General features: G+C 41.9%; 1 protein-coding gene across 7 annotated transcripts in view; it reads right to left on the minus strand.

Annotated features, from left to right (window-relative positions):
• Nucleotides 1–3,880: 3,880 nt before the first annotated feature.
• Nucleotides 3,881–16,262, minus strand: part of BRD3 (bromodomain containing 3) — a 129,371-nt gene continuing 116,989 nt past the window's right edge. For 4 of the 7 annotated variants that reach the window (XM_082263639.1, XM_082263640.1, XM_082263642.1 and 1 more), the window contains exons 12-13: nt 7,978–8,103; nt 3,887–4,570 (exon numbers count right to left, since the gene is read on the minus strand). In XM_082263639.1, coding sequence (XP_082119765.1) covers nt 4,452–4,570; nt 7,978–8,103 — 245 coding nt within the window. In that variant the 3' untranslated portion in view covers nt 3,887–4,451. Of the gene's footprint in view, nt 4,571–7,977; nt 8,104–16,262 lie in introns of all 7 variants that reach the window. The other 3 variants (XM_082263645.1, XM_082263643.1, XM_082263644.1) reach the window with 3 other exon arrangements.

Raw genomic sequence — 16,262 nt, forward strand, 5'->3', positions numbered from 1 at the left:
GTCATTGATCTGAGGATCATAAAAATGTTAAATTGGATTTTTGACTTACCGTAAAATCAATTTCTCTGATGTTCATTGACGGAACAGCTTCAGAACTTCATAACCGTTGGGTTATACTGCCCCCTACAGAGAAGGACACTAGGCAGAAAAAAGTCTGGCTACGCCCATGGGAAGTCCCAGGGGGTATACTTCCTCTCTCTGCTATAGGCACTCAGTTTAGTTAAAAGCAGTGTAAGAAGAACTACAACTCCACAGAGGGGCGGGTGCTGTGTACGTCAATGAACATCAGAGAAATAGATTTTACGGTAAGTCAAAAATCCCATTTTCTCTTTCGTTCATTGACGGACACCGCTTCAAATCTTCATAACCGTTGGGAAGCCCCAAAGCAGTGTTAAACATAAGGGGTGGGAACAGCAAAAATATTCCCAAGGCTAAACAGCCAACCAGGCAACAGGAACTCAACCAAAACAACTAGAGCTCACCTAAAAAAAAAAAAATACACCATCAAAATCAGGATCAGGTCCTCTCAGCAGCAGCCTGCAAAACCTTGCTGCCAAAAGAAGCACATCCACTTTATAAAACTTTGTGAAAATGTGCACCAACACCCAAGTGGCTCCCTTGTAAACCTGCGTCACTGATGCCTGATGATAGAATGCCCAGGAAGCACCAAGCGCCCGAGTAGAGTGTGCCTTCCTTCAAAAGGAAAGAAGGAACCTGACCCTTGATGAAATAGGCCTGAATCACGGTCTGTCGGATCCATCTGTAAACGGTCCCAGAGGAAGCGGACAACCCTTTACAAGGCCCATCCACGAGAACAAGGAGAGAGTGACTTCCTCAAAGACTCCGTAGCTGCCATGTACACCCTAATGGCACGGACCACATCCAAGCAATTTCCTTCAGATGTTAGGCCTGGGACACAGGGAAGGCAACACAATGTCTTCATTCAAATGGAAATCAGAGACGACCTTTGGAAGGGACGACAGACAGGGGCGAAGAACCACCTTATCTCTGTGAATCACCAGTTAAGGTTAATGACAGGATAATGCCACCAGTTCCGACACCCTGTGTGCAGATGTGATGGAATGCAGGGGAATCTCCCAAGATTCACAAAGGGAGGTTTCTGGAGGACCGAAAGCATCAAATTGAGGTCCCAAGGCGACAACGGAGCCCGCACTGGAGGAACCAAATGTCTGACAACCTGAAGAAAGGTATGCACCAGGGAGTGTGTGACCAAAGGTCGTTGGAAGAAGACCGCCAAAGCCGACACCTGTCCCTTGATGGGCGATTGCTACCGGGACTGCGGATCGGACGTGCTGATTATTGGACTATACCCACCTGAGCGGCTTTCTCTCTGAACTTTTACACAAACCTTTGCACCTTTCTGTTGAGCCGAGACCAACAGATCCACCTCGGGGGTGTCCCACCGGAGACACAACTGATGAAACCCCTCCGGATGCAAGAACCATTGCCCTTGGTCCAACGCCTGCCGACTGAGGTAATCCGCCTGCCAGTTTTTTCACCCCGGGAATGTGTACAGCAGAGAGGGCTGGAACGAACTGTTCTGCTCACCTTAGAATGCTGGCTACCTCCAGCGCCACCAGGACACTCCTTGTGCCCCCTTGGTGATTAACAAAAGCCACGACCGTGGCATTGTCCAATTGAATGTGCACTGGACAAGCCTGAAGACGATTAGTCCAATGGTCCACACAGTCTGATCGCTCTGAGTTACAAGACATTGATCGGTAGTCTGGACTCTTCCAGTGTCCAGATCCCCTGAGCAGAATGCTTGCCGAGGATGCCTCCCCAGCCAGACAGGCTGGAATCCGTGGTGACCACTGTCCAATACAAAAGGAAGAAGGATTTGCTCAGCCAAAGCAGCGGAGAACAAAGCCACCATATCAAGGACTCCTTCGTTCCCCAACTCAGCCCAATCCAATTGTCCAGAGACTGCAGAGTCTTGTTCCATTTGGTTAGAATCTCCCTTTGCAGGGACCTCGTATGGAAATGTGCAAAAGGAACCGCCTCGAAGGTAGACCTCATCAGGCCCAGCAGGAGACAAATTGCAGCCTGAAATTTCTAGGAGTTTTTCCAGAGGAAGGAGCACTCTGGTTAAGGCCAAGAGTCAGGCCCAGATAGTCCAGCTTTGTGGACAGAACCAGAGCAGACTTCTGAAAATTCAGAATCCAACCGAAACTCCCGCAGAGTTTGTATTGTGATCTCCAGGTTTTCTACCAGAGCAGAAGGAGACTCCGCTCTCAGAAGGAGATCATCCAAGTAGCCCAGTACCGCGATCCCCCATTGGCGTAGCAAAGCTAGCACCGGGGCTAACACTTTTGTGAAAACCAGGAACCAAACGGTAACGCTACAGACTGATAATTCTCCTCTACCAATTGCTTAGGGACCCCACGGGGATGCATTGGTCGTCCCCACTCTTTCAGTAATTCTGTCACAATAGGTGGGGAAAGGAAACACCTTTTCCGCTATGAATGGCTTGTGAGTGCCAAAGGGAACATGCGTCATCGTCGCAGCTGCATCTTCCATCTTCAAGCTCTGATGAACAGATACAATCATTGCTTCAACCAGCGCCTTTTCGTGCACGGTTGCAGATGGAGGAATTATCCCTCGCTATCAGAGGATTCCGGGCGCGTAGCTGCAGACCCAGCAGGGTGAACCACATCCGCAGCTGCCAAATCAGATTCAGGATCTGATAAGACAGATGAGGCAGGGAAAGGCGGGGGTGCTTTTTGCTAGCCCATCGTCTGAAGACCACCTCCACCTGGGACACAAAGGACTCCAGGACCGAAGTCAGTGCATTAATGGATGGTTGGACCCGGAGGGCCCCACAGCCTCAGAGAGGGGATCAGGTGGGGAGATGTGCTTCAAAGACGCCATGAGTCACCAGGGGGATCCCACAAAGTGTAAACACTGCAAGGGACAACCCCCACCACGCTGGCAGCACCACCTGGTCGCCAGGCACAAGCACCAAGCAATCTTCAGCAGAGGGAGAGGACCCCACCAGACTCACCACCCAGAAGAAACAGGCACCTGCAGGCACTAGGATAATCTGTGTTGCACCTGCGGCGAAGCGAAACCACCGCAAAATGGCCGCTAGACTACACAAACATGGCCCCAGTGAATAGAAACACACAGGCTACAACAAAAAGGCGTCCCCGTGCGGCACCACAAGGCTTACAGGGACTCAGCAGAGAACCCAGGCCTCAAGGTTAGACCCAGGCAGGACAGGAGGCCCTGGCAGAAGCCCCCCACTAGGTACAACCCCCTCCCCCACACAGTCGATCGTCCAGTCGCGCACCCCTCCGGCCCCCATCGCCAGCATAGTGCCCTGCCCCCACCTCAGGAGATGGACTAGACCACCCAAAGAGCCCCAAAATTTGTGGAGGTTGAGAAGGGGCTAGGATGGGGGACAGTTGACAAGGTGGTCCCAAGGAGGGCCGACGTCCACCCCAAAAAAAAAATTGCCAGGATTAAAGATCCCAGCAAAAAAAATAGGTCCTTACTCCTGACTAAGCAGAAAAAAAAACTGAGCGCCTATAGCAGAGAGAGGGAGAACCCCCCCCACCCTCCCCTGGGACTGCCCATGGGCGTAGCCACACATTTTTTCTGCCTAGTGTCCTACTCCCGTAGGGGGCAGTATAACTCAACGGTTATGAAGATCTGAAGCTGTGTCCATCAAAGAACGAAAGATAAATATGAATTTACTTGATATACTTTTTCTTAAGGTAAACAGAAAGCTTTAAAAAATGTAAAATTAGGGGACAATAAAATAGAAAAAAAAAAAAAAAAAGTTAACCCCGACCAGATATTGGTTACTTCCCGTAATATCAGCTACAAGTGCCTTGTGCACATTTTGCCCCTTCAAAATAAAAAAAAATATAGGGCAATGCTGAAGCTGTAAACATATGTTTAGTAGATCTAAGAACTACAGCAAGGTTACACACACACACACACACACACCTATTTAATTACAAGGCAGGCAGTCTCTGACAGAGAAAGTACCATGTGAGATGTTACATAGCAGTTAGTTTCCAAAGTTGAGGGGCGTATTAAATTCGGTGGCAGTCAGTTCAGTTCGTGTTAAGTTCTGAGAAACACAATTTAGACCAAACAGGGAGAAGAGGCATTAAAACCAGTTTAAAATCTCTTTAATTATATAAAGTAAAATTTTCATAAAATCCAATTAAAAGCAACAGGGCCCTCTGCTCGCTGGTTATTGCTGATGCCTGTTTGCCAAACTGGAGAATCTTCTATTTTTTTTTCTTTTTTTTAAAAAATAAAATTAGTCTGTAGTTTTTTCCTTCTTTTGGGTTTTTTTTTTAATTTTTTTTCCTTTTTTTTTTTAAAACAGCACACATAAGCCTTGGGCCTCAGACGAAGACACTGGGGATAAGGACAAGATTGTGTGATCAGTTTTGATTTCCAGGGTTAAAGTTTTACTCTGAGTCACTGCTGTCAGAGCTGGACCCGCTGGAGCTGCTGCTTCCAGATTCTGAGGAGCTGCTACTGCTGCTGAGCCGGGATGGACCTCCAGCTGCTCCTGAACCAGACTTCTCTGCAAGAAAAAAAAAACAAAAACGCACAGTATTGTTGGATTAGGTTACCAATATAATAGCCAAAAGACATGCAGTGAGATCATAAATCCTGCAGGCCCCTGGCCTGCTGGTCATACATGATCCCTTTATCTGTACACCTGTCATATGCATAGGGAAAATACATTGGGCAAAGCTTCTTTCATGCAAACTGTAGGGATACAGGAAGCAAGTCAGGCGGCAAATATGTGCCTCGGGTGTGACCAATAACTGATAGGTGTAGACTATTTAAAATGAGCCTGGCTCAGGTCTCTAATATACACCTGCCATGACTTTAAATTTACAAAAAATATTTTCTATTTAATTTCAATATACAGCTGTAAGCTTTTCTCTGGCATATGAACTTTAAAATACAATTCAGAGATAAAGATAAACTAGATTAGATAAGAGGATACAGTCCTGAGAAATAATATAAAAAGTTAAAGGTTATTTAAAACTTTTTTTTGTGGAATGCAGGTTCGCTAACACTACTTAGCTCTAAGGAAATGTATCCCACGTCCTGCTGATTGCTCCTTAGTGTAGAAACGATCTCTGAACTGAGGACAGGTTCTTTTCACAGAGGGATACTCCTTTATCTGCCTCTTCCCCATTCACAGAAAGTGTTGCATTTTTTTTTTGAAAACCAGGGACTTTTCCGAATGGAGGATTGGATAAAAAAAGGGGCAGGAGGCAGTTCAGACTTCAATGTACTGTAGCATTGCACCAACAATGGACCACCAGAAGTTTGGAGATGTGAAGAGGACCTGTTATCACCGCAGAGAACATTTTTACAATGAACATTTTTACAATAAAGAGCAATCAGCAGGAGGTAGGCTATACTTCATTAGAGGTATGTTTTTGACTCGGCATTCCAAAAAAAAAAAAAAAAAATGTTTTAACTAAAAACTTTAGCTTAAAAGCGAACCTGAGGCCAAATATTCAAGTGTGCACATATTTTAACAAGTCGTAAATGGGCTTTACACAAGTCATTTCTGATCTCTATAGCTGCAGGCACCATGGAACGATTCATCCTCAAAGTTCAGAGCAGAAGCACTGAAGTGTGAAGTCATGCTCTCAGCAGCTCAGCTCACCCCACATCCTCCTAGTCCACCTGCTATGGGTTTAAATTAAATATTACAAGGCTGCTGAATTACTGCTGGGAGGGAAAACCAGGTTTAGACAAGTTGCTGGGAGAATAACTTAAAAAGACCTTTAGTTTTTCTCCTGTGAACTAAGCAAAGACCTGTCTAACTGAATAAATATGTATGGAGCCAACAATGAATCATTTTGATGCTTACAAATGATCCAGGTAAAAACTGCTGGGTAACTGGGAATTTTTATAAAATAGCATTTCAAGATTAAATGTAGTGATCTTAATAAATTGGAACTGCTTTTTTTTTGGGGGGGGGGGGGGGGGGGTTATTAAAACAACTTTTTTTGGAATCTGAAGTTAGGTCAGACCAGGACAAGGCAGCAGCAAATGTATGCTCAAGACCAGATGACCACTCTGCCTTTAATGCTCAGGGTCAGTCACAACAAGGAAAGGTGTTCTACTATACCAGTAGAGCAGAAAAGTTTTGCAAGTTGGGATGTGAGGCAGTGATGCGTTAGAGAAAGGATGAAGCTTCTAGAGTCTGCAAACTGCAATGTAGTGTACCACCAGTCCCAGAAGTATTTGGAGAGGCACAGTTCCTCATCATGCAATGGTGCAAATTATTATATTAAAAAGAACTATGAAAGAGCAAGCGATACAAGCCTGAAGTGGTCTGAATGCAGCATTGATGGGAAATACTACTTCCTACAACAAAATGAGTGCACTGGGCAAAAGCATCACACGGTGTGGCCCTTTAGCTTTGCTATCCAGTAAACACTCTTTATTCCAGGGAGCAATGAACTTCACCAATGCTGAATTCTAATACTCAAGGGAAAAAAAAAAATCAACTAAATAAAAGAAATGAAGAATGATGCACTAAAACACACTTCTGGCCTAAAAAAAAAAAAAAATTAAAATGAAATAATAATAATAATAATAATAATAATAATAATAATAACAATAATAAATAATAATCTGCAAATTGTTTGCTGTGTACCTGCAGGATCTGCATCTAACAGTGTAAACCAGGCCTGGACAAACTGCAGGAGCCAAGTCATCAATGTAAAGCCAATGAAACTGTAAGTGCCCCATTTTTTAGGAATATGAGTCCTTGGTGCTTTAAAGTTCAGCTTTGCACCTCAAAAAAGGAGGATCACATGCTGATAAATTTCATTTAGATATGGACTTAAAGCATATGTAAACCCAATAACAAAAATATAATATTTTGCAGCTTACCAGTCTTAAGATGTGATGGCTGCATTAGTTTTCTTTGTTTTCCCTACTTAGTGACTCTGCCAGTGGCTATAGAACACCTTCCTCTCTCCTTATCTTAAAAGAAGGGGAGGGAGGTATTCTGTAGTCCACAGAGATATCTGGGAAAAGTTAACTGCAACACAGGCAGAGTTTAGGAAGTTATCATAGATCAAGATTTCTGGCAGGATCACCATGTATTTTTTTTTGCACTTACCTAATATTAAAACGCTTTCAATGGTACAACAAAAGACCAAAAGAGAGCAAATTAAAAAAAAAGAAAAAAGTCCAATTGTTAGGTTTTATATATACTTTAAGGTAAACCTTTCATGACAGAAATATGTAGGCTTTCACTGCTGCATTCCAAAAATGTTACTAGCTTTTATGCTAATCCTTTGTCTGCAAAACATTGACACGGAACAAGCTTCCCAATCAGTCAAGTAACATTTTTTATATGACAAATATATCTATGCATTTCTCCCAATACATGTTTATGTTATTGGAGAGAAGAAAAAAAAAAAAAAAAGCTTCCTTGCATGTAATACTTCTGTACAAAGTGCGCTGTGAGTTGCACTGTGCTTGGTTATTAGTCATCTTAGGTGTCTACAGTTCCTTTTTGCCCAGTAAAAAAAACGGGAAATCTGCTTTTATCCAGCAAACTAAAAATGTAACAAGGTGGGTGTGGCTATTTGGACAGCAGCATGAAAATTCATGGTGAGCGCAAACAAAAAGTGATTGCGGAGAAAAAGAATGCACAGCGCCATGTTTTACAGGTACAATTATAAACGTGCACTTGCCTTTAAACCTGCCTGCTGGCTCCTAAATACTACTGATTAGTCCAGGTCAGGATTACACAGTGAAGCAGCCTGATCACAGCGGTGAGAAAATGAATGAAAACAGGAGGAGGAATAGTTAGATGACAAGCATTCCCGCTGCCTAATACTCTAGCAGGATGAATAGGTCAAACACCTTCTTGCTTGGGGTGACGGGCACTGAGCTTGCATTTCTGTGGCTTTGTTGGGCCGGAGGGGCGATCTAGCACTGTACCTTTTTTCGTGGGTTTCTTGTTATTTAATTGGCCGCTCACATCCTGGAGTCTCTTCTCCAACTGCTTTTTCTTTTCCTGAGCCAACTCTTCCTTGGACTTTACAGCTTGCTTCTTCCCCGAGGCTGCTGGGAAAGCGAAGCAATCAGCCAGACGCCAACACAAGAGAGGTTTTCTGCACAACCTCTAGAGCAGTGTTTGCCAACTCTGCTCCTCAAGCCACATAGCAAGAAGTAGTACATGTTTTAAGGATATCCAGTCAATTGACAGGTGGGTTTAACAGAAACTTTATCACAGGCACCTGCGATAAGCAAAGAATATCCTGAAAACCTGACCTGTTGGGGGGCTTGAGAATCAGAGTTGGAAAACACTGCTTTAAAGGGCTCTAGAGGGAACTTCTTGTGACTCCCAACAGGCCAAAGTTTAAGCATCATTGCTTGAGCATGGAAAGGCTGAGCAGGATGGTCAAACCAATGCCTGCCCCCCAACCCCTGCTCATGCAATCATAAGCTTAAAAATTAGGGAAAGTTTCAGCATTCAAGTTTCTACTGAGAACCAGCTAGTATTCAGCCTTGGGAAATAAACTGCAAGACATTATTTGTTGGAATGATTATTTAAAGCCACAGGCACAGAGAAAGATATAGACTATACAAAGAACAGGCAAAAATAAAATAGAATTATACAGGTGTCAGACGACCAGGTAGTGTCCCGCCAGCATCAACAAAGCCTTACAAAAGTCATGTTGACTTTTCTACTGGAAATACATTTTCTTCTTATTACTATATGGTTTGTTTGGGAACACCTCAGAAGGGTTAATAATGCACTGCAGGAAAGTAATGAAAGGTAGGGCAAACAAAAGCATGGATATGGAATGCAGTGGGATGGATAAACTGCCAAAAAATGCCACTTCAGCCCCGGCAAGGGAAAAAGCCAGCAAACCTCCACCGCTTTGCAGAAAGTATCTTTTTCAACATTCACCACTGCAAATGTTACCGGTAGCAAAACCTTACCAGAAAGCAAGTCACTCTGCATACAGAAGCAAATCAGAACATTAACAAATGTGTTATACAAGTTTCCATATGTTTACGAGAACTTGATAAAGTTTAGAATCTATAATATAGCTTGAACAGTTCTGCATATTATCTGTTTGAAGTAGATGGGATAAGCAGCACTGAAATTATAATTGATTTGCAGAAACAGACTAACACCCTGTTGTCAAATGCTTCATGTAAATGCTGAAATCAATGTTTTGAAAAAAGTCTGACTGTAAACCAAGTGGTTAGTCTCAGGCTACAGACCAAGTCAAAACTGCCTAGCCCAGCACCAGAGCGGAATAAAACTGCACCTGGAATTACTTTACGATTTCACCAATCAAACTAGCTAACTGAACCCCTAAAGTTGAATAAAACATATATTGCAGCTTACCAGTTCTTAAAATGTGATGGCTGGACTCGTTTTGTCTTTTTAGGCTATTTTTCCTTTTTATCTGGTGATCCAAACTTCCTGTCTTTGGGTGGCTACTCTATTGAGAAGCAGTCCCCTTAGCAGTAATGTCTGCAGAGGGTAGTGTTAAGCTGGCCATACACAAGTAGATATTCAAGTGTTTTTCATCAGTGCATTCGATAATGTGATGGATGTAGTTTGAAAGTACTCCAAATCATTTGCCTTTAACTTTCACTTTTGGAGTGAATGGACTTTCCTGAAGGAAAGTCACATTTACTGTTAAAAATGTGTTCAGTTGATAAAAAGTTTACTTTACATACTGCGCCTTCAAATTATCTCTGGTCACTGTGGTTATAAAAAAAAAAAAAAAAAAAAAAGAGAACATCCATTCAACTCAATGATTAGAAAATGAAACGTTCCTAAAATGAAAATTTTGACATTCTAGTGCATGGCCACCTGTTGTTGGACTAACAGATTTAGATGGACCTGACTAACATATTCAAGCCTAATTCCACCTCAAACATTATAGCAGTTACAGCAAGGTGTTGAAAAACAGTAGGATCAACAATGAAATTACCTAAATTACAGAGTGACTTCTAAAAACAAAGACTATTAGCCCTCATTCACAGAGGGTGGGTTTAAAATCATGCGAGCTCAGCTGAACTCGCACAATTTCAAACTGGCATTTCAGTCTGACTTTGGGGGCTATTTGAGAGACATCTGTGCGGTTTCATGCACAGACGTCTATTAAAATTGCCCCCAAAGTCGCCAAAAGTATTGCGGAAATTACTTTTGGGAGTTGGTGTCGCACAGATTCAGACGGTGCCATTGCCAGCAATAGGCTCCAATTGGGCATGCCATTTGACATGTCAAATCGACCCAATGTGAACGGGGCTTAAGGAAGGTGACAGACTGCATCATGTTGTCTGTGTTAAGTTTGGGAGATTATTCTTTTGCATCTCCAGGACAGAAAGTAAAAAAAATAGGAGGAAGTCCAGTGTGCACCTGTGCCTTTAAGTGGGGAGGGGGCTCCCTCCAAGCTTACCTGCCCTCTATCTATCCATTATCATGCATGTACTTCTACTATGGAGGCTCTTAAAATTTTATAGAGTAAGCACTGCAGATAATACTGGGGTGCCGTGAAGTGGCTTTGCAGCTAAAGCATGCATTTGCAAATGTATGCAAACTAAACTCAGGTTTTTAATGCAAACTGATGGACAAGATAATTTGATTGGCGTCAGGCTGGTTGGTAAGTTGAGCTGGGAATTTTATTTTCCATGCGCCGCCCATTCATGTGCTCCTTGCTGCCAAAAGGTCAGTAATAGGTGGGGGCAGTAGCCATGTGTTTGTATAGGAGAAAATCACCCTAAAGCAAGAGAAATTCCCTCATTTGAAGATTTCTGCTCATCTCTTGCTCTTAATGAAAATAAAGGAATTTAGGATTTTGTCTTGCAATCTGTTTCAGGGACAATGGTCTCCAGGACAAATAGAGAAATTAATCTCCCCAGTGCACAAACCGTAATAAAAACGTAACAAAAGATCATGCTTCTTAAAAATTTAAAGTTTTGGCTTTGTATGATTTAACTATGTTCCTCACAGTACCTGCTAAAGGGTCAATTTTTTCGCACAATACCGTATATTTTAGTTAAAAAGTTAAAATGCCCAGACTGTATTTCTGTCCATGTGGGAATTATGGATGTTCCAGCAAGAGGGGCTCCAGTTTCCCTTAGTACATTCTCAATAATATAACATTAAAAAAAACAACAGGAAAATTATTTTTTGATCGTTTCTACATATTCAACGAGATCCTTGAGCTGCCAAAACTATATTGCAAACTCTGATTATAGCAATCACCGCTTCTGTACCCAGGAATAAAATTCTAATTTGCCCATACTGTGTTCCTGTACTTGAGGTAAATAAAGGCAGTCCCCGGGTTACAAACATCCGACTTACAAACGACTCCTACTTACAAACGGAGGGAGACAACAGGAAATAAGATAAAATCTACCTCTAGGAAGGAAAATTCACTCTTGTAAGAGTTATCATGGGAAAAAGGTGTCACCACTGAAGCTTTATCACCAATTCTTGCTTCTTCAACCAACCAAAATGTTCAAAATCCAATTGTCAGAGGGACAGAAAGTGAGGTGAAACCTTCTGAACCAGGGTACAGACAGCAAAACAAATGATACAGGGGTGTTACCCCTTCCCTATGCTATCCAAAAGACGTAAAAAATATTTTTTTTGGCTGGAGTTACACTTAAAAAAAAATGTACCTGTTCTGACAAATTCGACTTAACAAACCTAGTGACCCTATCTTGTTTGTAACTCGGGGACTGCCTGTACTGGATGCCACTCATCTTCAGTAGCAGTACGCAGCTACAATAAAAATATAAATACAATATCAAATATGCATTATCCAAATATGAAAATAAATAAAAAAATTCTTTACAATATATGGAAACCACCACATTAATTGGTCATAGTTGCCAGTAGAATCTTTATGTAAGCCCATACATAAATCTTTCCTTATAACAAGTTTAATAAAGTGTGATCATGGCACATTAGCGAAGAATTAAAAGATAACTCCAACCAAATGGCTAAATCCACAGCAGGAAACAAATCTTAACTTGTCAAAAGTTGTGTAAAGAAGAGCTCATATTTAACTTTCTCCAGCTGTGCTGTGCTGCATACCATTACAGAGGCCACAACACAAAACATGCAATTTTGTAATCTCCTTCCCACTGCTGATCTACTCCTTTGTGCCAATGACATCCTATGCCAAGTCCACCCAAGAACCAGCCCTGTTTGATCCATCATCTTGTAGAACAACCACTACAACTTTAAGCCTCATTTCAACTTTCACCTGGTGCAGAGCTCAATATAAATATTTCAGGTCAGCCAAAGTAATGCCACTCTAGGTAAGTGACCGACTCACATATGTTGTGAACTGGAACCCAGGGTGCTGTGAGATTCAGTAGCATGCACAAATCAGGAATATTGCTGCAGTCCTTTATTGGTACCTTTATTGAAGCATTAAAGATAGAGAGAAGGCCAATGAGCTAGCAAAGGGCTATGGGACATATAGGGTGGGGTGAATATGAATCCAAATGTGAATTTTTTTACATTCTCCTTATTCTCCTTATTCTCTTTATTGAAGCAATAATATCACATCATAGGTATGACAGGAACATGAATGTTCCTGTCATACCTGTGATGTGATTTTAATAGGGCTGCAACTAACGATTATTTTCATAATCGATTAGTTGGCCGATTATTGTTTTGATTAACCGAATAACAAAAAAAAACTCAAAAAGTGTGATGTATAATTTAGTTATTATGTAAAGTTTTAAAAAAGGACAATTTATTCTTAAATAGCTCTATGCAGTGGAAAATACAAATAACCCACTATATAGTGAGAAAAGATATACCTGTGCTCAAATCCCAATAGCTTGTACATGTATTTAAACTATTAGCTGTTAAAGGGGTGTGACCATATATTAACATTACAAATTCTGGATGGACCCTCTGCAGTGCACACTGCTATACCCTTTCCAGCAAACTATGCAATGAAAACCAGGGATTTTTAGTTCACATATATTGCAATACACGTTTAAGCTGTCCAACTGCGTCAAAGTAATCCATCCTATGACCAGTCCCACACTGCCTTGCCACTGCAAATGCTCTGGTGGACACCATGCCAAACTGGGGCATTGAGACACAAGGTGGGGGAGAGCTACTAGGTTCAGAACTGGTCACTGACCTGCATTACAACTGAGAAAAGATATACCTGTGCTCAAATTCTAATAACTTGTACATGTATTTAAAGAGGAACTCCTGGCACCTATAAAAAAAAAAAAAAAAAGTCAGCAGCTACAAAAAGTGTAGATGCTGACTTTGAAAAAACAGCCATTCACCTGTCCCACAGTCCAGCGGTAAGCTACCGCAGCCCTCGTCTACCTCCGTCCTCCCTCGGCAGCGTCGGCATCTTCACTATGGGCACCCGGCTGTGATAGCTTGTGTTAGCCGGGCACCCACTGCACATGTGCAAGTCGCGTGGCGCATCCTGTTCTGTGATCATCCACCAGGCATAAGTGCTTCAATAAACTGCTATATATAATTTTCACTTCACCCAGCTATCTCAGTGCTATTATTGGGGTCTATGTCTGATCACCTTTTGGCTCTGTGATAAGATTTTGGAGGCAATTTTGTTTCCATCACATTCACAGATACCTCCCCTTTTTTTCTATATACGCTTACTATTTTGATCAATAGGCACCTGATTAGTCACGTCCCAGCTGAGTGGCTTATTTTTTGGTCTCTCTTCAAGGTACTCAGAGGCCTTCACAGGAACCATTCTTGTTGTTTTTCTACGCGTGGCGCATCCTGTCAGTGTCCCAGAAGACTGCAGGGGGGGGGGAAGGAGGAAGAAGAGGGGGTACCTGCCCCCACCTCCCCGCTCTTCAAAAGTGCCAACTGTGTAAGAGGAGTGGGGAACGAGTAATTAAAGCGGAACTTACCCTTTTTGGTGAAGTTCCGCTTTAAGCTATCAGGTGATAAGGGGTTTGACCACATATTACCACTATAAATTCTGGATGGACTATATGTGAACTAAATGTCCGTGTTTTTCATTGCATATTTTTCTGGAAAGGGTGTAGCAGTGTGCAGAGGGCCCATCCAGAATTTGCAGCTGCATGGTGAGGGAACAAAATATCTAATCTACTATAATAACAGATAGAAGAGATATATATGCTAGTGTTGCACAGATACCGGTATTGGTGCCGATACTGAGCATTTGCACTCGTGCAAATGCTCCGATACTAAAACTGATACTTTTTTTTGCGATTCTATTGACTTGCATTGACTTCTGTTAAATGAAGTTGCAAGCCGCAAAGAAATCAGTAGGTTCAAATTGCACTGATCTGCGGCTTTAAAATCACGCTAAAGTAGCGCAATTTTAAAGCTACATAAGAACTGTTCTTCATAATTTTAAAGAAATGGAAATAATTTTTCATGTCTTAAATAAAAATAAAACTGTCACAACATTAACAATAGGTATCGGTAATTGATATTGGGGAGTATTTGAGAAAAAGTATTAGTACTCATACTTCCTGTTCTGGGGGGGCCCTATTGGCGCTTCTTGCTCCTCTTGTTTTAGGAGTGCCTCTATAGCTAGCCGCAAAGTACAATATAGAGTTCCCCTATACAGCAAGGTAAAAAAAAAAAAAAAAAATCTGCCTTTGGAATCACAGAAAATAACTTGTTTTTCCTTGCCAGGACTACATGTCCCATGACACATTGCTCCTTACACATTTACAAGCTTATTGACATGTATGGAGGGTGTACTGAGATATGTAAATAAATAATGCATTCTGTATGCAGGCCAATGAATCGGCTAACCAACGAATCGATTATGAAAATAGTTGACAACTATTTTCATAATTGTTTTGATGTCGATTAATCAATTGTTTAAGCCTAGATTTTAATGCTTCAATAAAGATACAAAGGAGTGCAGCAATATACCGGATTTGTGCATGCTACTAAGAATTTCAGATCCTTACACCAGCTGAACAGATATACGATTTTTTTATCTACTGTAAATATTTCTTGGAGGCGATTGAGGGACACCAGAATTCTGAGATTGTTGGATTATACTGGTGCCTTCAAGAGGATTTGGATACTGGCAAAGAAAAAAAAAAGTGCCAGCCAGTATAAACTGTCCTTCTCTCAGAATGCCCTCAGTTTTATGAAAACTAGTAAGAAGCAGGACAATAGAGGGATGTGACCTGTGTTTCTCAAACTCCAAGAAGTACATTTTATAGCAAGTTTAAAAAGGGGATTTTTGACTTACCTTTAAAATCATTTTCTTGGAGTTTATTAGGGGAAACAGGAGAATATTCAAGGACATAGGGTTATGGAGCCACCATCGGGAGATTGGACACGAGGACAAAAGAAGGTCAGCATCTGAACAGCTGAAGAAGTCTGCCCAGAGAATTTTGCGGCCAATACTGGAACCATAAGAAGCCAGATTATCCCTGACCGCTGTACCATTTATCGACTTCTATTTGTGATTTTCCATGACACCATACCATTACAGTTACTTGATACATGCCCAACACAGCATTTAGTCACATATCACCTAACCATATATGGACAACTGATCACAGTTGTCCCATTTTTTTCCCCCATGAGGAATACTGTCACTCCATATTTCTTTGCTCTTTCAAGCCCATTACTCGATTTTTAGGCTTTGCTACCAGGCATTACTAACTTTGTACCTACTGGTCTTGTTCGTAGACATTATTCTTGCAGGACTTCTGGGTAATTCATATGCCTCTCTCTACGGTTTGTTGCTGTGGATTGCTGGTGAATTGGCAATTGCATTAATGGACACAAATGTTTTGTCTTTGTTTACTGTAACTTTTTTTCCTTTCCTTGTATTGAAAACGCTTACTTCAATAAAAAGATTATACAAAAAAAAAATACCAGGCCAGAATATCCATCTGGTAAAACCTGGAGAACCTGTGAGCAGAAGACCTGGAGGCAGCCTTGCAAATTTGGGAAACAGATGCTGGAACGCCCAAGAAGCGATGACAGACCCAGTGGAGTGCACCCCAATAGGAAAAAGAAAAGCGTTGTCCTTAAGCGGATAGGCTCGAGAGATCAGCTGCATAATCCACCTGGAAATATTGTAATAAGAGGCAGCATACCCCTTGCAGTACCCTTCAGGAATGATAAAAAGAATGCAAGACTAGATGAGACAATAGCTCGGAAATAAACTTGAGCAGCCTGTTCCACATCCAGACACTGTAAAGAAACCTCCTTTGGATTATTGCAAAGAACGACA

Source organism: Pelophylax lessonae, assembly GCF_965119305.1.
Source record: "Pelophylax lessonae genome assembly, chromosome: 7".
In the NCBI taxonomy this organism is placed as follows: Eukaryota; Metazoa; Chordata; class Amphibia; order Anura; family Ranidae; genus Pelophylax; species Pelophylax lessonae.